The sequence below is a fragment of the Melitaea cinxia genome, chromosome 20, assembly GCF_905220565.1.
Source record: "Melitaea cinxia chromosome 20, ilMelCinx1.1, whole genome shotgun sequence".
Classification (NCBI taxonomy): domain Eukaryota; kingdom Metazoa; phylum Arthropoda; class Insecta; order Lepidoptera; family Nymphalidae; genus Melitaea; species Melitaea cinxia.
In genome coordinates, this window is record NC_059413.1 from 12552636 (window position 1) to 12572160 (window position 19525).

The following is a 19525-nucleotide window of genomic DNA, read 5'->3' on the forward strand; positions in this document are numbered from 1 at the left end:
GAGTTATCGCTAGTGTATTTAATTATTATTTTTTCTACTAAATAATATGTTGTATTACTTGTCGAAGCCAATGGAGTTAATAATATATTAATTCATTCATTTCATTTGAATCAAGTGTAGTTGCGTCAAAATGGCACAGATTATTTCGCCCATGACACATATTTTTTTTTTTTTTTTAATTTAAAATTAACACCATCATCATTCGAACTACAAATCGACAGTCCTGTGACTGACTAGTAAAGCTAGGACGTGGTCTGACGCTGCGGTTTTTTTTTTCACATGGGATTGAGAATACTCGATTGGGAGATCGGTGCAGTAGAGATTATAACTCGTTAAATTTTTTATATACTCAAAATCTTAATTATTCATTATATGCTGTTTACTATATACAAATTTAGTGTCAATTATATTTTCTATCAATTAATTAATTACTAGGATTTTTTTTGTATGGTCTAATATTGTTTTTATTTTTTATTTTTTGGTTTATAATTTAATATATTTGATGGCGTAAATGGCGTAAATAAGTATTAATTTTGTTTTGTTAATATAAAATAATATGAATATTATTTTTGTAATTAATATATATTTTTTATTTTATTAATTTTTAATAATTTAAATGTTTACTTTCCATACGAAATAAATTATAATCTCGCATATATATCAACATTGTGTCAGGTTGAACTGGTACACCATAAAAGTCATCGCTTCCTTCCCATGAGTTATGATGATATAATGTTTTATAACTTTCCTCTATAAAAGATATATTTGTGATATAATACTTTTTCAAACATAGAAACAGACAGCGATTTTAAATTATTATAGTCAAAAAAGGGATTTTTAGGGTGAAAATATTTTTTTTTTTTGGTATAAATATAGGTCCTGTTATAATGATTACAGGCTTAGTGGTTTTTTTTTTTAAGTAGTATTTGCAAATCAGTCTGTCCGAACTATAAGCAAATTGGTTGTGATATTCGTCTGTGGCTGAGTGTGTCTCCAATGAGACATCTACTCTCAGTTTTTCTCCAGTTCACTGTCTGTTTTGTAGTTCCAGTATGTTATGCCTTCTTAACCTTTTGATACAGTCGTCGATAGTTAATTGACGGGCTAGCTCATTCGGGTGGTTTAATAGCCTTTCTTTATATCTTGAGGTATTGGACCGGATCTCGTGCCTCACAGAATTCATCGATAGGTGTTGCATGATCTCATTGTCGGTGACGTACCAGGGTACATTGGCTATAGATCTAAGTATTTTGTTCTGTTGCCTCTGGACTACATTTACATTAGAGTCGCTTGCGCTTCCCCATAGCTGTATCCCGTACATCCATATTGGTTTAATTATCGCTTTGTAGAGCAAGAGCTTGTTATCTAGCGATAGTTTTGCATTTCTACCTAGCATCCAGTACAGATTCCGGTGTTGTATGGATATTTCGTCTCTCTTGGCCTTAATGTGGTTTTTCCATGTTAGACGGCGATCGAGGTGTAGACCCAAATATTTTACGCAATCGCTGGTGGGTAGTGTGTTGTCGCCAAGTTTTACCGGAGGGCAATTTCCTTGTCGGAGGGCAAAAGTTACCTGCACCGATTTAGTAGCGCTTGCTTTTATCCGCCACGTCTGCATCCATTTGTTCACTTTGTCTTAGTGGATATTAGAAGTAAAAAAAAATACGGGTTCTAAGTTACCCACAGCTGGGTTTCCAAATATATATTTCAGTGTTGAAATCACTATAAAATTTATATTTAGAGTCTAAATAAACTACAATATATATATTTGCTCGCTTCAGTCTGTAATATCTCACTGCTGAGACGGCTTATTGTGCTCTCCGCACGGTGTGGAGACCCACGAGGACTAACAACCAGACCGGAAATAAATAGTTGTATAAAAACAAAAACCTACTCCGAGCGGGAATCGAACCCTCGACCGTCGGCGTTTTGATGCCGCCGACACGGCACACGCACCATTACACCACAGCGGTCGTTTTTAAAAACAAATTCGTTAAGTATGTATTTTCTTTAAGCAATTTTTATTTCTGTAGATTACATTTCAATTTAGACATTTTTTTTTTGTGGAGTATAGTTTAGAAAAGTGATTACATAGACGCTTACAACACTAGAATGTCCAGTAGCTCTGGTCACCTTACTCACCAACGGAACAACACGGCTTAAAAGCAGTATTATTTAGCTGTGATCTTCTGTAAGGTGGACATACTGCCCCAGTCGGGTTGCTCTATATTTTGAGCAGGATATTTACTGCTGTGCCTTACCTCAGTTGTGTCAGTAGTACAAATATACGCTAGCATTATTATTAGTATTTTATTTTTTGTAAATAAAAGGAAGGAAAAATTAACATTAGTACTATTTTTTATCTGTTCCTATTTCCGCTAATTTCCTAACCACCATAAAAGAAATATAACCATACGGTGGATGTTTAATCTATGCACGTAAATATTATCTATGGCACGCGTCATGTCTTTTAAAAATAGAACTTCCGGTAACCATAATTTAAGACTTACCATCTTTGTAGTTCATAGATATTTTATTATTTATTATATATTTCAATATTTCAATTAAATCTATTACAAATAAATGAGAGCCGATTTTTTTGTTCGGTTTTACTGCGAAAATGCTGAATCGATCGGAATAATACTTATACCATAAGATGCATCGTGTTTCGTAGAAGATTTTAGTATATAATATGTCGGTGATATACAGACAGAGGTCGGTACTATTGTTATGTAATTCTGTCTCCGCCGGGTGTTTTGGAGATCACTTTCTGTAAAAGAAATGCGTGTACTACTAACAGAATGCTGCGAGCGCTAAAGACCGAGGTGATAAAATAATAAGAAAATGTTGTTCTTGTTAAGGCTATTATTGAACACTAAAAGAAAATTATTTATAAAGTGTTATGAAATATACGTATAAATATTCCTGCCCCGAATATGATACATATTTATACAGGTTTTGTATATTTATGTCCAGTTATAAGAAAAAAGAGTCCTCGCCTTATTGCCTCTAATGACAAGAGCGCTGGTGCTTTTTTTGCCCAGAGAATCGGTATAGCGATTCAACGGGAAAATGTTGCCAGCATTCTTGGCACCATTCCACGCGGACATGATTTATAACTTAACTATCTGTAAACATTTAGTTAAATTGTAAATATATGTAGTAAAGCTTTTAAGCTTTAATAAATAATATGCATTATATTGCTTAACTTAGGAACAGTCTGTGTATACAGACGACAACGCATATTTATTTATTTAGTAATCATATATCTATTAATATGTATGTACTATGTAAGTATGTGTATCATGAGAAATACATACCATCGAATGCTTGTAATGTGAATCATATTAACTCGACTAATAACTGACAATCAATGATTCTTAACAAAAACCATTTCGTTTATGGAATATGATAAAATGAACACTTCCCTGAAATATATAAATTAATAGTTAAATTATTTTGAGATTTCATTAAGCTTCATCAAAATAAAACTATTCAAATAGAAATATATATACAGTGGAACATTCAAATTCCTCCTTTTTGAAGTAACTTAAAGATAGAAGTCAGAAGTTTGCCGTTGTGTGCGCATCGTAAGAGTCACTGAATAATATTGACGAGCATATCCCTGACCCTCTCCTGGAGCTCTGACTATCACTCAACACAGGAACACAATACTGCTTTAGAGCATTATTTAGCTGTGATCTTCTGTAAGGTCGAGGTAATTCACCAGTTGCGCCAGATTTTAGAAAGATATTTAACGCCGTGGTCTACCTCGATAACATACGTTGTAAATACAATAAGCAACGTAGACAAAGACGCGGGCATCAGCTAGTAAATCAAATAGTACAATTTGAAATATCAATTAATGTTTTTAGATCGTAAGTGGGAACATAAATAGGGATGGATGAAAAGGAACTGTACAGAGCATCTGTACGGCGCTCGGTGACCTCAGCGGTGACATCATTTATAAATGCAAGATTAATAATTATTGCAAGCAATACAAATCCATGACTCATATATAAAAGTTGTCACTCGTCTTGTTCGTTTGTTCACTCACAAACAATGTATTAATGTATCTGTCAAACAGGATGCGTTATTAGCGTTTAGCGGGAACGTTAAAATATTTTTCGTTGCGTTTTATTTTAAACACAAAATAATTCAACACGGCAAATACACTAAAATTTACAAGTAAATTTCAATAACATTATTGTTAAGGTGTAGCTTTCACCGGACCTTAGACTTTTAGAAGTAACAGCATCAAACTCAAGTGGTTAACTCAAAGGGCAGTTTAACTCATTATAAATAAGTTACATAATAATTCATCACTACTTTACCCATATAACTCCCTCGATACATTAAATTTATCGAAATATTTTAAGTCACATAAAATACGGACTTCAAATAAATGAATTTACTTGCATTTTCATTTTGTATAAACGCGCTAATCTCAAGAACTATTGGTTTAAACTGAATTTTTTTTTTTGTGTTGACTACTCTATTTTCCGAAGAAAATTATAAGGTTATATAACAACTATAGTCATACCGCGGATCACAGTTAATAGTGTATAACATTGAAAAAGTCGAATTTCTTTTTTTAATTTTTATGACTCTATCCATAGTGGTAAAGGTCGTAAAAATGTAAGTGTTTTATATAATTCAGTATGATTTTAATGGTCCAACTGTAAGGATTATGGGTTGTTACCGACAACATTTAGGTAAGTCAGAAATAGATTTTGTTTTATTTCATATACTTTTATATTTATAACGTCTTTTTGTTAATTATATATTTGTAATCCACACCCTCGGTATTTAATAGGATATATTATATGTGTATTATATGTATATATGTTGACTAGCCCGTTGGCGCAGTTTGTAGTGACCCTGCTTCTGCTCCGGCGGTTGTGGGTTCGATTCCCACCCCGATTCTGGGTGTAATATATATATATTTATTTATATATCTATACATGTATTATTTATAAGTATGTTTATCGAAAAAAAATATGTAGCTATACCAGTCTGTTATTACCTATAACACAAGCATTAAGTTGCTTTCTTTAGGAACAGACGACCGTATGTGTATTGTGTAGATATTTATTTATTTATTATATGTAACTGAGATCTCAAAATCTGGATCAGACCGATCGTTTTTTTTTTTTTTTTTGTGTATTAATATTTTAGTCATCGAATATGCAATGTTTGTGATGTCCTAAATAAATATAATTTTCTCTCTTTCGTTTCTTCCCTTCGATTTTTATCTATCCCTTACATTGTTATCTATTAAATTTAAATATCACGTAAACAAATTTTATAAAGAATCTTTAGACAAACAAACTTTCAAACGAAATCTCTTCAAAGCGTGTTTCTAATTGTTTTGACGTTCTATTTGTTTGTTTAACATCCGAGTATGGACGGTTTTCATATCTAAGGAACATCTATGTAAAACGATTTTTAATCTTACGTAATTAAAATAAGGTATAAATTTAATTGAATATATTTTAATGGAGTTTCAAGATGTAGTAATCTGTAGTACGTGTTGTTTATTGTTTTTATATTAAAGGATTCGATACTATTAAAATAATATTTATATTGAATAAATTGGGGGGTCCTTGGTTCCTGGGGGGGATTGGGGATTGGGTCGGCAACGCGCTTGCGATGCTTCTGGTGTTGCAGGTGTCTATAAACTACGGTAATCGTTTACCATCAGGTGAGCCGTACGCTTGTTTGCCGAACTAGTGATATAAAAAAAAAATTGATTGATGGTCTTTAAAAGAATAAATGTACCTAAGTTTCTTTACGATTCCTCTCAGCAGAATCTATATACCGAATCGGTTGTATGTATATACAACTTTTCTTCAGATTTTGTCGCGGTGTTTATGTTTTTTTCATGTCCGACATTTCGGATACTTTACAGTAACCATGGTCATGAGAGGACTGATGTGTCAGACGTCCTAACGATAAAATCCGAAAAAGTTGTATCATTATAATGAAAGAAATTCACGTAAACGCTAGAAAACAATATATACTATTTAATTGATAAAAAAATTTAGTTTTGAGTGTTGCTTTGAGTTTCTTTGCGACACCCATGATCTTTCCCTTCGATCTGACACCAATTTAATCCTTAAAATTCCGTCTCATACCACTTCTTATTACTCTAACTCCTTCTCCGTTAAAGCTGTCCAACTTTGGAACTCTCTTCCTCTTCCTATTAGACAAGCTCAATCTCTCTTCTCCTTCAAAAAATACCTTAAACTACATTATTTGTCACTAAGCACGTCATGATCGCCTATATCGTCTTTGTATGATATAATATATATTTACTATGTGTGTGTATATATATATATATATATATATATATATGTGTATTTTATATATGTAAGTGTTATGTATGTTTATTATTATTATATATTGTCTATTAGTACTTTGTTCGAGTATTCTAATTCGCACACCAATCGTTTGTTTACTTCCTAACTGCAGTTTCTATTTAGTGTCCTATACCCAAAGGTTGTCTGAAAGAGATCGCTCTTTCAGCGATAAGACCGCCTTTGTACATCTTTCATTTTATGTTTTTTTTTTCTCTGTTGTTTCTTTTAATGGTGTACAATAAAGAGTATTATTATTATTATTAAATTTAATATACTCTGTGAAATAACAATTAAAAGTGCGTTTGAACCCTACTTAAATTAAGACATTTTTGTCTTAATGTTAAAATTTAATAAATAGTAATAGATATAAATACAACTATAGTGCCATGAACATATATTATTTCTGTCAGTGGATTTCTATATAATTTCATTAATATATAAAAACTCCTTTCGTCTTCTTTTAAAAAAAAAGGCGTATCAAAAACAAACTTTAGGACTAACAATAAAACACTCCATCTTCATAAAAATATAAGTATTGAAAACTAATAACAATCGATACATTTTTACAACACACAAAAATAAATTCATCAAAAATTGCATAAATGTCATTTTGCAACAACATTGCGATGTACCTAAGCAGAATTTTCGCGATTCAAATGAAATTCAAAATGGCGGATGTAACTTGCCTTCGTCACGGTGCATTGATTTAGTTATATGATAATTAGTTTTCCAACGTGTTCAGTTAATCTATGCGCGGAAAATATTGTGAAACGCATAATTAAATACCTTGTGTTATTTATGTATCCATTTTAAGAAATAGATTTCAATGATTTGTTGTTTAGTTAAATGTGTTTGTAGTTGTGTGTTGTAGTTTCTTAGAGAAATTGTTTAGAAATTGTATTTTAAATTCTTTGAAATTGAAAACTTTTGTCGGCACTGTAGCTGTGTTCTTGTCTAACGATTTCTTGATCGCTAAGTGTAATGTAATTTTTAATTCATCACTCATCATCATCAATTCAGCCTAATATAGTCCACTGCTGGATAAAGGCCTCCTCAAGTTCGCGCCAAATATGGAGTGAACTCATGTGTTTTGCCCATAGTCACCACGCTGGGCAGGCAGGTTGGTGACCGCAGGACTGGATTTATCGCACCGAAGACGCTGCGTCTTCGGCCTGTGTATTTCAAACCCAGCAGTTTGATGGTTATCCCGCCATCGGTTGGCTTCTTCTTAATTAAGAACTATAAATATCTTGAACCATGGATATCTATACTAATATTATAAAGCTAAAGCTGTTTGTTTGTATGTTTGAACGCGCTAATCTCAGCAGTGTTAGATAGTCCATTTATCAAGGAAGGTTGTAGGCTATATATCATAACGCTAAAACCAATAGAAGCGGAGTACCAATGAAGAATAGTTCAAAATCGTTTTTTTTTTTTTCCTTTTGAGAGCTGCGTGCCGTGCGTAAACAGTAAAAGTTTTGCAAAAATCATGTATGACAGAATTGTTCCTATTCCACGCGGACGAAGTCGCAGGCAGAAGCTCTTTTAGACATAAAATGGGATATTTACCTAACATTTTTGACGTCAATGTTGTTGTCTATAGACACAGCTATGTTTTCATGTAAAAATAGTATATAACTAACACAGTTTTACACTATATGAATACATTTTATTAATAAAATTTGAACTTATTCGCAATGGGTCACTGTAGTAGATGGAGTTCATAGTAGTGCTTTGTTTAGTCACAGTTTGTTTAAGACAGAATTGGCGTCTTCAGTCGAGCCTTTCTGAGAACCTCGGAGCTATTAAAAATATTAATTTTATTTTTGTATCTTTATTAAGGAAGTTTGGAAGCAAAATATCACAAAGAAATGACAAGCTAGATATTTTTACCGATTATTCTATCCTACTATATATTATTTAAATGCAAAAGTTTGTGAGGATGTATGTATGTTTGTTACTCTTTCACGCAAAAACTACAAAACCGATTTTAATGAAACTGGGTAAGTAGATAGGTGGACATCTACAATAACACATAGGCTACTTTTTGTCCCGATATTTATCACGGGATCGGAACTTAAACAGGTGAAACCGCGTGGCGCAACTACATATGTATAATTATAACAATTATAAAGATGTCATATAAAATTAGTAGATAGCGAACAAGGAACTAGCGACAAATAGACAAACAGTCTAACAGACTTATCACACGTCTAAATTAAACGCGTCTCGAACAATTATCTCGGTCATTTTCATTGTACAATTTATATTTCATTACCATCGTTTCCGGCGTTATCATCATCTCGCTTGCACGCTGCTTATTATGTATTTGTTAGAAAGAGACGGAATGAATGAATGAGTGGTTCATTCACATTGACTCTGAGGTCAATCAGGAATCAAGTATCGGGGAGATAAATTAAGGACAACAGGAGTTTTCGTAATAAGTCAAAGAAATTTGGCTTTTATGTCAATGCCAATAAAAGTCTTTATTCTATGACGTATTTGTTTCGAAAGTGCATATTACATAAATTAATTGTATGGTTTTTTATATACGTAAAGTTTTTTTAGTATCTAAATAATATTCATGTTACTCATGCCGTCATATTGTCTTGTTACATCAACTATCATTTGTAAAACAATTCTTATATGGCTTTTCTATTCCAAGACAAACGCTAATTATATAATTATTATCGTTTTTTCCTGGCCGTATTAATTCTCTCTCTCTTCCCTTCTCCTATATGAAGAAACAGGTCTATGCCCAGCAGTGGGATGTTTCGGGCTGAATAAGATATTAATAAAGGTGGTAGTGGGCTGATTCGTTTAACCACGATATCTCAGGCTTAAAATTCGCATAGAATAGGTATTTTAAGACCTAATTTTTGAAGAATTTATTTCTTAGTAGATGATAGGTACATAAATAGGAAAATATCCTCTATATTGTCTGAAGGTGACTGGATGTTTTAGGAGAATTTCTTGCATTACTCATTGATAGTGGAATAATGTAACGTGACCAAATCATTCTCTTTAAAACTAAATAAATAAGGTAAACCTTTGAAAGCGGAACCCAGTAGTAAATCTGTAACATGTAATCGAAAGTCTGAAAACATACGACATAATCACAAACGCCTATATCACGATAAAAATCTGTATGGCTTATACAAATATTTATTATTATTGGCGATTAAACCGGTAGCTAGTACCGGTCAGTTGCTTTACCACTGCGCCAATGCGTCCTCGAAAAGGTGACTTCCAGCAACGAAAATACAAGTTACAAAACACTTAATTTCTTCTTATGCTTTAGTTCGGCGACAACTTATATCAAAATAGATACAAGTGGTCCTATAAAAACATGAAAAGCATTTTAAAACCTAATATTATATTAAAAGTGGTTATTTGTAAATAATGTACATTTTCACCTCCTTGCATCGTTTTCCTTATTGCTGAGGGTTGTGATGTCTATGAAGGGTCTTGTCCTGGATTAGTTTTCGCCATCTGCCTCGATCACCCGCTGTGTAGATGGCTACGCTGTCATTGGATCATATAATGTACATTATAATTAATACTAATTATAAAAAAAGATGTAAGTGTCAACTAAAAAAACCACCAAATCTATAATACCCTAAATATCCGGTGCTAAAAAGACGTAAACAATTTTTCTCTTGTATATTATTACTAACTAGCGACCCGCCCCGGCTTCGCACGGTTGCAAAAACTATCAGTGTTCCTCTACTATATTACGCATATACTATACATATAAACCTACCTCTGGATTCACTCTATTTACTAAATAAAACCGCATCAAAATCCGTTGCGTAGTATTAAAGATCTAAGCATACAGACAGCGGGAAGCGACTTTGTTTTATACTATGTAAATATATTCAAAGTAAATATATTCAAACGCCTACAATCAAATTAAGTCCGCTCATTCATAAAACGGTAATCGAATCTTAGTCATCTCACCTCAGACGGGTCAAGGTTGCCGATACTAGATGGGTGGTGAAACCAGTTGCAAAACGTCAATGAATCATTCACAGCTTAGACCGGTAACGGATGAGAGATTTATTTATTACCCAATTTTACGCCGAGTTGCACGAAACAAAGTTAAAATTTAAGTAGAGATTAAACTAATTTAATCTCAAGAATTTCATACAATTCTTGCGATTAAATTAGTTTAATCTCTACTTAAATTTTAATTTTGTTTCGTGCAACTCGGCGTTAATGTGCTAAATATTACTATGTACGTAAATTAAAGGTAAATGTTGAAATGTTTACGTACATAACTTCCGAATCATTCAGTCAGTCAGTTCAGCCTATTGTAGTCCACTGCTACTTGCTAGACATAGCCCTACTCCCAAAGTTCGCGCCAAACATCCCGTTTTTCACAGTCCTCACCTAACCTACACCGGCAATCTTACGTAAATAGTTTTTTTTTTTTTTTTTTGTTAGTTATTGTGGACAGTGATTTTATAAAAGAAAAAAAAAAGTATTTCATTCGTAACAAATAAAGGTACAATTCACACTTTTACAATTAAGGTGATATCAATAAATGTGTTCACAATTAAAGTACACCTGTTATCTGAACTAGTAAGATAACTGTATCTCAGAATAACAGGATTTAAAAAATAGATTTATATATTTAGGAAAAATAAAATATTGTGGTACGAGATATGCCGTGTCAGCTTTTTTTAGCGTTGAGTGAATGAGTGACGAGAGCGTTACGAAATGTGTGATCGGCGAGGCGAACCGAAGTTGTGAAACATATAAGTTAGATGGAATTAAAGATCGAAGAAGAGAAGAAAGATGAAAGAAGAGAAGATTAAAGGTTTTACTTCAGTCGGGTGGTCTGAAGCACACTCGTTTTTTATATATTTTATATCGGTATTATGCTGTACTATCAAAATATAGGTACACTAGGCTAAAACTAGTTTTCTTATTTCTCTTATTTACTCATTTTCACGATACTACTACGTTTTCCATTCTTTTTATTAATTAATTTTACAAATACTACTATTTTAATATAACTCTATTCAAGGTTTTTATTAAATTTCGCAAGCACTCGCTCATTATGGTGTATGATTATTATTAAATCGATATTTTCGTATCGAACCCGGAAATTTAATTTTAATAACCAGACAGCGTCAAACGGCCGGACATGATAGAGCCGGCCTCCGACTTTTAAATGTCATTGCTACAGACACACATACTGTTTCATTATCGTGTTCACGAAAATAAACAGACTAAATTAAAAAATATATTTAAACGAATACAAAAATAATTAACATTATGCAGTTAGACTTATTTTTTATTTATTTTATTTTATTTTGGAAACAAACGGTATTAAAATAGTAAGTATACGGAAGGACAAAACGACTGTCCCTACGTATAATATCGAAATTGAAAAAAAGCACTTTACATTTTTACGCTGAATGATTTGTTAAGTATCGATAATGAGTATAAACTCATGAAAAATGTGATTTTGTGTGTATTTTATAGCATTTTCTCTTTTTTTTTTGAAAATATTCATAAAAAGTAGTTTTTTCATGCAATAAAAAAAATAGAAAATTTTCAGTTTCGAGACTGTACGCAGGGACAGTCGATAAATAGTATCACTCAACAAAAACAGTTTGGATATTACAATAGAACATATAACAATGTTAAGAAGAGATGCCTAATTGTTTTCTAATGTTTACGCGAATTTCACTAATTATAATGAACTGTAATAATAAATAATTAATAATGACTGTAGCTTACTCCTTAAGAAAAAATAACACTTATTTCATAACATACCATATATTTATAAAATATATATAATTATATTATAAGTATATATATTTGGGATTCATATGTCAAGACACCATTCATATTCATCTATTGCTTGGTTTTATAGTGTTCTTTTATGTAAACACGACGATACTAAAGAAGAAAATGATCTCTAATACACGTGAAAATGTATTCGTATAACTTAATCTAATAATATCCAATACTAAGTATAAAATTGGACTAAAAAGAAATTGTAAAGAAAAGTGATTAATGCTTATGGAAATTAAAAATACATTTTCTGTTTGTTCCAGTGGATCACGCCTGAAGAATGCGATGTGTATTCGAGGGACAGGAGACCACCCCTCGTCATCCCCCGAATCACACAGTACCGCGCCCCCAGGAGGGATCCTCGACCACAGTTACCGTTTTCCGAGGTAAGTTAACAGAAAATTAAAAAATTAGACCAATTTGGATTTTTTTTTTTTTTTTTTTGTTAAAAAGTACTTACGTTAAGTGCGTACTGAAAAAGATGGCTCCAAAAATTAAGCTTAAAAAAGGATTATAATGAAAAAAAAGTCTTTAAATGTGGCCTGAATGATTGACTACCATGTAATAATGATCAAAATTTTTATTTTTAAGTATTCATTAAAAAAATGCAGTATTCTTACGATTATGTTTCCAAAGATACATATAATGAACAAAGTTGTTTCGGTACCAAATAGTGTTCCGTTGGCACACTTTTTGTACTGAATCATTAAAAAAAAAGTTAAGATGTCTAGATAAAGGTTAAATAGAGAAATATATGAAGATAGATAGATAGAAATAAGTTAAATAGATGATTGATAATATGTGGTCGAAAGCACATTCAACAATCGTTCTATCGGCCAACCAAAAAATTCAATTTCCGACATAGTCTAGATTGGCGCGTTACATGATCACAGTTTAACCCTGCCCTTATAACCGACCTATACATATAGCATGCTTTATAATATGTAACCTATTTCGCTTACTATGAAAGTACAAAAGACCCTTGTATGTAACAAAAGAAAATACCCAACTGTACAGTACTGATAACCTGACAATGTGGGACTCACTCTGTCCCTCGTCCTTGTTGACAGCTCATAATAACACATTCAAATTACTATCAGTTACGTATTTACAATAAAGCACAATAAGGTGAGTGGCGTCTTTAGGTAAACACTAATGTATGAGCTTATCTTTATTGAATCGTTACAAAATCGCTTTGTTATTTGATAATAAATAGGCAATTACATCTTGCCACAATGCTGTTTGGCATAATTAAACACGGTGTACCTGTCTATTTATTTGAGAGGTTGGAATGGACAAGAAACATTAACACCACACATTTTACACGATCTACTCGCTGCGCACTGTCTATGCCGGTTCACCACACGGCAGCATTTAGGGGTGGCTTTAAATACGCAGCAACCAAGTGCTGGAACAACCTTCCTCCTCCTCTGCGTGACCTTCGTACTAAAGCCAGCTTCAAGCGTCAATATAAAAAGTATTTATTAGAATTACAAAAGAAAAATTAGTTTTTTTTTTTTTTCTTTGTAGCTGTGAATTTTTAATTATTTTTTTTTCTCTCTCTTTTTTTTTTAATGTTTATGCGAGTATACTGTTTAGTTAACTATCTATCTCATTTCTATAATAAGTATTTTATTCTGGAGGTGTTTTCCTTGTGGTGCCAGTATTTCTATATAACCTAATAAATCCCATATATATCCATTTATAATTATGTGTTTATATAATAAGCAAGTAGGTTTATGTGTATATATTTATCATGTTATTATTATTTCAATTTATTTATTATACTTTTCAATTTATTTAATGTACTTTTTTGTGTTGTCCATATCGCAGTCTTTTCCTTTATTAGTATGTATTGTTTTGCAATATTTTATATAATCCATAGATTTCTATGTATGTATCCATGTGTATGTATATATCTATCAGAATGCCGCCAAAATGAAAATTAATTACAAAACTTAGGGTGGTCCTGAAAACCAGTGTTAGGACTAACAGTCCTAACTTAAACTGAGGTCACACCTTTTTGTGAGACATGCTGCGAACTTATATAAAAAATGTTTTAGTTAAATACTTTTAATCGATAAGTTTATATTGTATCTCTTTTTTTGTTTTGTTGTACGTTTGCATCATCTTTGTATTTCCTTGTCCTTGTTGTAAATTATGTGCAATGTGTTTTTCTTTTTATATCATTTTAACCTGATGCAGTGTGTTTTTCACAAATAAATTTATTATTATTATTATTATTATTATTATTATTAATGTAGGAAATTTACGTTTTCTAATAATATTACTTATGAATCTTTGTCTATACATCTATACAAATGAATATAATTGTCTTTGCTCCCAAACGAAAAAAAAACCGATTTCAATTACATCGACAAGTAATACAACGAAGGTAGACGAAAAAATAGTCAACAATAAAACAACTAGTCAACAAACAACAAATAGTCAACGTGTTATCAAAGATTACTTAAAAAGTTGTAATCAGATCTTGATGAAATTAAAATGTGACCACATGATAAACATCAGCTTTCGATTAAATTAAAAATCATTAGATAGAGACATCCAAACTGGAAAAAAATATTTGTATAAATCCAAATATCCATCCCGAGCGGGATACGAACCTGCAAACAGTCGGTGCTTTAGACGATTATACCAGAGCGGTTGTTAAATTAGCTTACTAGGGATATTATTTTGACATAAGCTCCATATAAATTGTGTGACAGACAGATAGATGAGAACGGCTGTAAGATTTTATCAAATATAATTAATCAATTCACATAATTTCATAACATTCTCATATAGTTTTACACACCATCCATTGAGACGTACATAACACCCGATAGCAACTTTATTCCGTTTTCCTGTTTTTTCTAATGTCTTGACTTGCGTATTAATTAATTAGTAGTAGTCTGTATTATTAATTGAGCAACTGTTATTGGACTTACATTTTTAGGGTTACGCTTACGCTTCAGCCTATAATATCCCACTACTGGGCATACGCCTCTTTCCCCATGTAGGAGAAGGATCAGAGCTTAATCTACTAGGCTGCTCCAATACGGGTTGGCGGATATATTCCCTACTATGAGTAACGATCTCTATCTGGTGTACATGATAACAACCGGGACCGATGGCTTAACGTGCTCTCCGAGGCACGGTGGGGAGACCCACAAGGACTGCATAAACACCCAGACCACGGCAAACACCTGTATCGCCAATACAAATGTTTGTCATGTGCGGGGATCGAACCCGCAACCGCCAGCGCAACAGGTATACAATCTATGGCTGTAACCGTTGCGCCAATGCGGCAATTTTTTATTTGCCATTTTTAGGGTTATTTACTGTATTTGACTTGCAAGAAAATTATTAAAAAAAGTCTGTCTCCAAATCACACAGAAGAAGTGAAACTTTGAAAAGTAGCCTATTGTAGATTAATTTCTCCGAGAACACAAAATACTGTATATATCTCATGCTCTCCAATACATTTCTGTGTTTGCTTCTTTATCGTGACGGATTTTTGTTTTATCGATTTTCGAATTCTACGATTCTAAAAAAAATTCACTTCTATAAGTAATTATTACGATAGGTAAACAAACCCTGTCATGGTTGTCAAAAATAAAGACAACATTCTCATTATATTTAAAAAACTTTTGGTCATCCTCCCGTGACCGTGGTTGCTGTAAAGTATTCGAAACGTCAGGCATCTAAAAAACTTAATAAAATCCGAATTTGTGTAATTATAATTAGTGAAATTTGCGTAAACATTAGAAAACAACATTCTCACAAAAACTAAATTTATTATACTGTTAAGTTTGATTCATTTGTTATCAAGACTAAACGTAATCTCTAAAAAGTATTAATAGTGACAAAATGGGAAGGAATTTTTTGTCTTTTTAGATTTTGTACATCGAAAAAAAAACACGATTTTTATCAATATTTTGATACGAATACGAAAAAAAAAATCGAATGCAATAAAATAGACTTACGGCCCGCAATAAGATTTTCTATTGTGACTCATTCTTATATTAACAATCAAATATTACAATGACATATATTTTAATGTTTATTTTAAATTACTTTTGTATTTATGTCTAAAACAACGCTAAATTTAAATGTATAGTACATACCTATACATTATTGCGCAGTTTTTCCTATCCTTGATATATATTTATATATTACATTTATCGCGGTTGTGGTGAGGTTTTGCGTCCTATGATGTGTAACGAAGTTACTTGACTTGTTAGAATAATATCGTACAGTTGTTTAATATGATTCTGATAAAATTACAAAATCATTATGTCGACAATGATATAAAAAGTTTTTAAAATACCACTCCCCTAGCTTAAAATTATATCTGAAAAAGAGGCAAGTTTTTAAAATAATTGTAATCGCAAAGAAGCATAAAGTCTGCCTGATGGTAAGCAGTTACCGTAGATTATAAACGCCTGTAACAGAGACGCGTAACAAACATGTCGCCGAGGTCGCCCTAGAAGCTGGCCACCCTTATCATACTCGCCACAGGAACACAACACGACTTGAGGGCAGTATTATTTAGTTATTAGACTTATTAGTTTTTTTTAAAAAAAGGTTGTGACATACCAATTATTTACCTTAAAAACTCATTTTATGTAAATTAGTCTTTTCAGAATTTTATTGTTAAAATTGTTTAGAAATGAAAATCATTTATTGTGTGATGTGAAATGAAATTGAGTGATGCAAAGTTCCGCTATAGGTCAGAAAACAATTATCTGTCAGATTTTTATGTATAGAATAATTTTAATTTGTGGACTGAGTCTAGTACTATAGATAATGCGTATAATAGTGCGTTATTTCATTATTTCAATCTCATTTCAATACACACAACCGCCATTTCGCATACGGTAACGACATAGCCGAGCCAATTTCGGAAAACGTTTCGCAAATTTGAAAGAGACGGAAATATAAATACCAACATGAAAAAAGGGATAGAGTATAATTTGCAAACAGTCCAAAAGCCGAGGATGAGTCAAAAGTGAGGAACAAGAGCTAATATGGTAGATTACTTGGTTTAATTATGCGCGGGCACAATGCGGTTTCAATATGGCGTTCGCGCCAATACGTCCGGTACTGAATGGGTCGAAGCGAATTTTAATACGCGTTCAATGAAGTTCCATTCAAATTTCGTTTGACGATGACTTTTTTTCTGCGATTAAATTAAATTATAATGGCCAGTTTTTTAATGAAGTTTATGTTGGTCGCATTGAAAAAAGTTCTATTAGGGCCTGTTTTACCGTGGACTACTACCGTGGACAGTATTTGACGGATGACGGTATCCAAGTGACAAAAGTTTCGATATATTATTGTTTTTATCATCGAATTCCGCTATATCTATGAGATATTTCTATTCACAAATATGAATCTAAAAGTTGTAGTTTACTAATTGAGGAGAAACAGGACCTCTTGGTCTATACTACCTCCTGCTGTTAAAGTCTATTCGTAACTTATTTGCAGAATAAACTTTATCCACAACTGGTGGAACCGGCCTTTAGTTATGTAAAATTATACAAACAAAACAACAAATATGGTATTCAATTCGTTTACAGACATAACTATCTATCGAAACATTGCCACAAGGTTACTAAAGTTAAGGATCTGTCACTAACATTTTTAGGGTTACGCTTACGCTTCAGCCTATAACATCCCACTACTGGGCATAGGCCGCTTTCCCCATGTAGGAGAAGGATCAGAGCTTAATCTACTAGGCTGCTCCAATACGGGTTGGCGGATATATTCCCTACTATGAGTAACGATCGCTATCAGGTGTACATGATAACAACCGGGATCGATGGCTCAACGTGCTCTCCGAGGCACGGTGGGGAGACCGGCAAGGACTGCATAAGCACCCAGACCACTGCAATCATCTATCGTTTGCCAGGCCAATACAAATGTTTGTCATGTGCAGGGATCGAACCCTCAACCGCCAGCGCAACAGCCGCAAACGAGTGCTGTGATTGTTGCGCCAACGCGTCGTCTGCGTCAACGCCTCGTTTCGTTTTTTCGTCGTTCATCCGGTTTCACCCGGGTGTTTTCCAGTTCCATGATAATATCGGGATAAAAGAAGCATATGTGTTTTTCAATTATCTATGTACCAAGTTTCATTTCAATCCGTTTAGTTATTTAGTAGTTTACGTGAACAAGTATCCAACATACATTTATCCACACACACATACAATCCCATTTTAATTCGTGAAATAATATTCACAGAAGTATAATAAATCTTGATAAGATTGAAACTTTGTAAAAAGTTATTATATGTATGTTTATAAATAATGTTTTTTCTCACGCTCATTGATTTTTGGTTTCCGATTCCGTTGTAAGTGCAGTTGTTAATGAGACTAGTTTTTTTTTAACAGTGGTCGTTTCGATATCCGGTCTTGACAAGTGCGAGTTATTTGAATGGTCTTTACTATTTTAGGTAATTTTTCTAATTTTAGAGCTGAAATCTTTCAAAAGATAAAAAAAAATTAAATATAGTAATTATTGCTTGTGAAGCGGCTGAAAAAAAAAATCAGACAAATACAGGGGTCTAGGCTCCGAATATGATTTTGTCCCATTCGGTGTCGAGACCCTTGGTCCGTGGGGTCCTAGCGCTATAACACTTTTTAAGGAAATAGCAAAAAGGTTATTCGACGTCACAGGAGACCGAAGAGCTCGCAGCTACTTCGGACAAAGAATTAGTCTAGCTATTCAAAGGAGGAACGCTGCCAGTATCTTCGTAACCTTGCCTTAAGGGACTCCTTTTAATAATATTTTTTAGTTATTATATATATATATACTTAAGATTTTTTTAGTTTTAAGTAATTATTTATATATTTATAAAAGAAATTTTTCTGTTTAGTATTATAGGTTATATAAGAGCACGATTTATCCCCAGTTTCAAGTCATAAGCATAAAACTGATAACATGGTTACATCACAAAGAAAAATATTTCTGAATAATGTGAAGCCTGAAGTAAATATTAAATCAAAATGTGCTAGTAGCTTGTATGCAAGTAAAGGATATGCAAGCTTAGAGTATGCAAGTAAAATGTGCAAAATCAAGCTAAAGGCAAGAGCAGTGTCAGGAAAGATGAAGTGGAAGCACAAAACTCCAACTTACTTGTTTTTCTACGCATTTCACTTGTGAAGTTGTGACATATTAATGTGTAAGTCAAAAGCAATCCTTGATTGTTTTGCACGAATGTTTTTTTAGTTTCATATGATGTAAATATCAAATTGCATTAATATTGGCTTCATTGAATGCCGCCAGTAATCAGTGTACGCGTAATAAAGCTAAGATAACAAGAACGTTTCCCTAACGTCGATTCGTCGACCGCC

At 32.7% G+C, this 19525-nt stretch overlaps 1 protein-coding gene across 1 annotated transcript in view; it reads left to right on the plus strand.

The window, feature by feature from the left end:
• The window catches only part of LOC123663584, a 64687-nt gene that overhangs the window by 13100 nt on the left and 32062 nt on the right, over positions 1 to 19525 (plus strand). The window contains exon 2 of the mRNA XM_045598254.1: positions 12434 to 12556. Coding sequence (XP_045454210.1) covers positions 12434 to 12556 — 123 coding nt within the window. The remainder of the gene's footprint in view (positions 1 to 12433; positions 12557 to 19525) is intronic.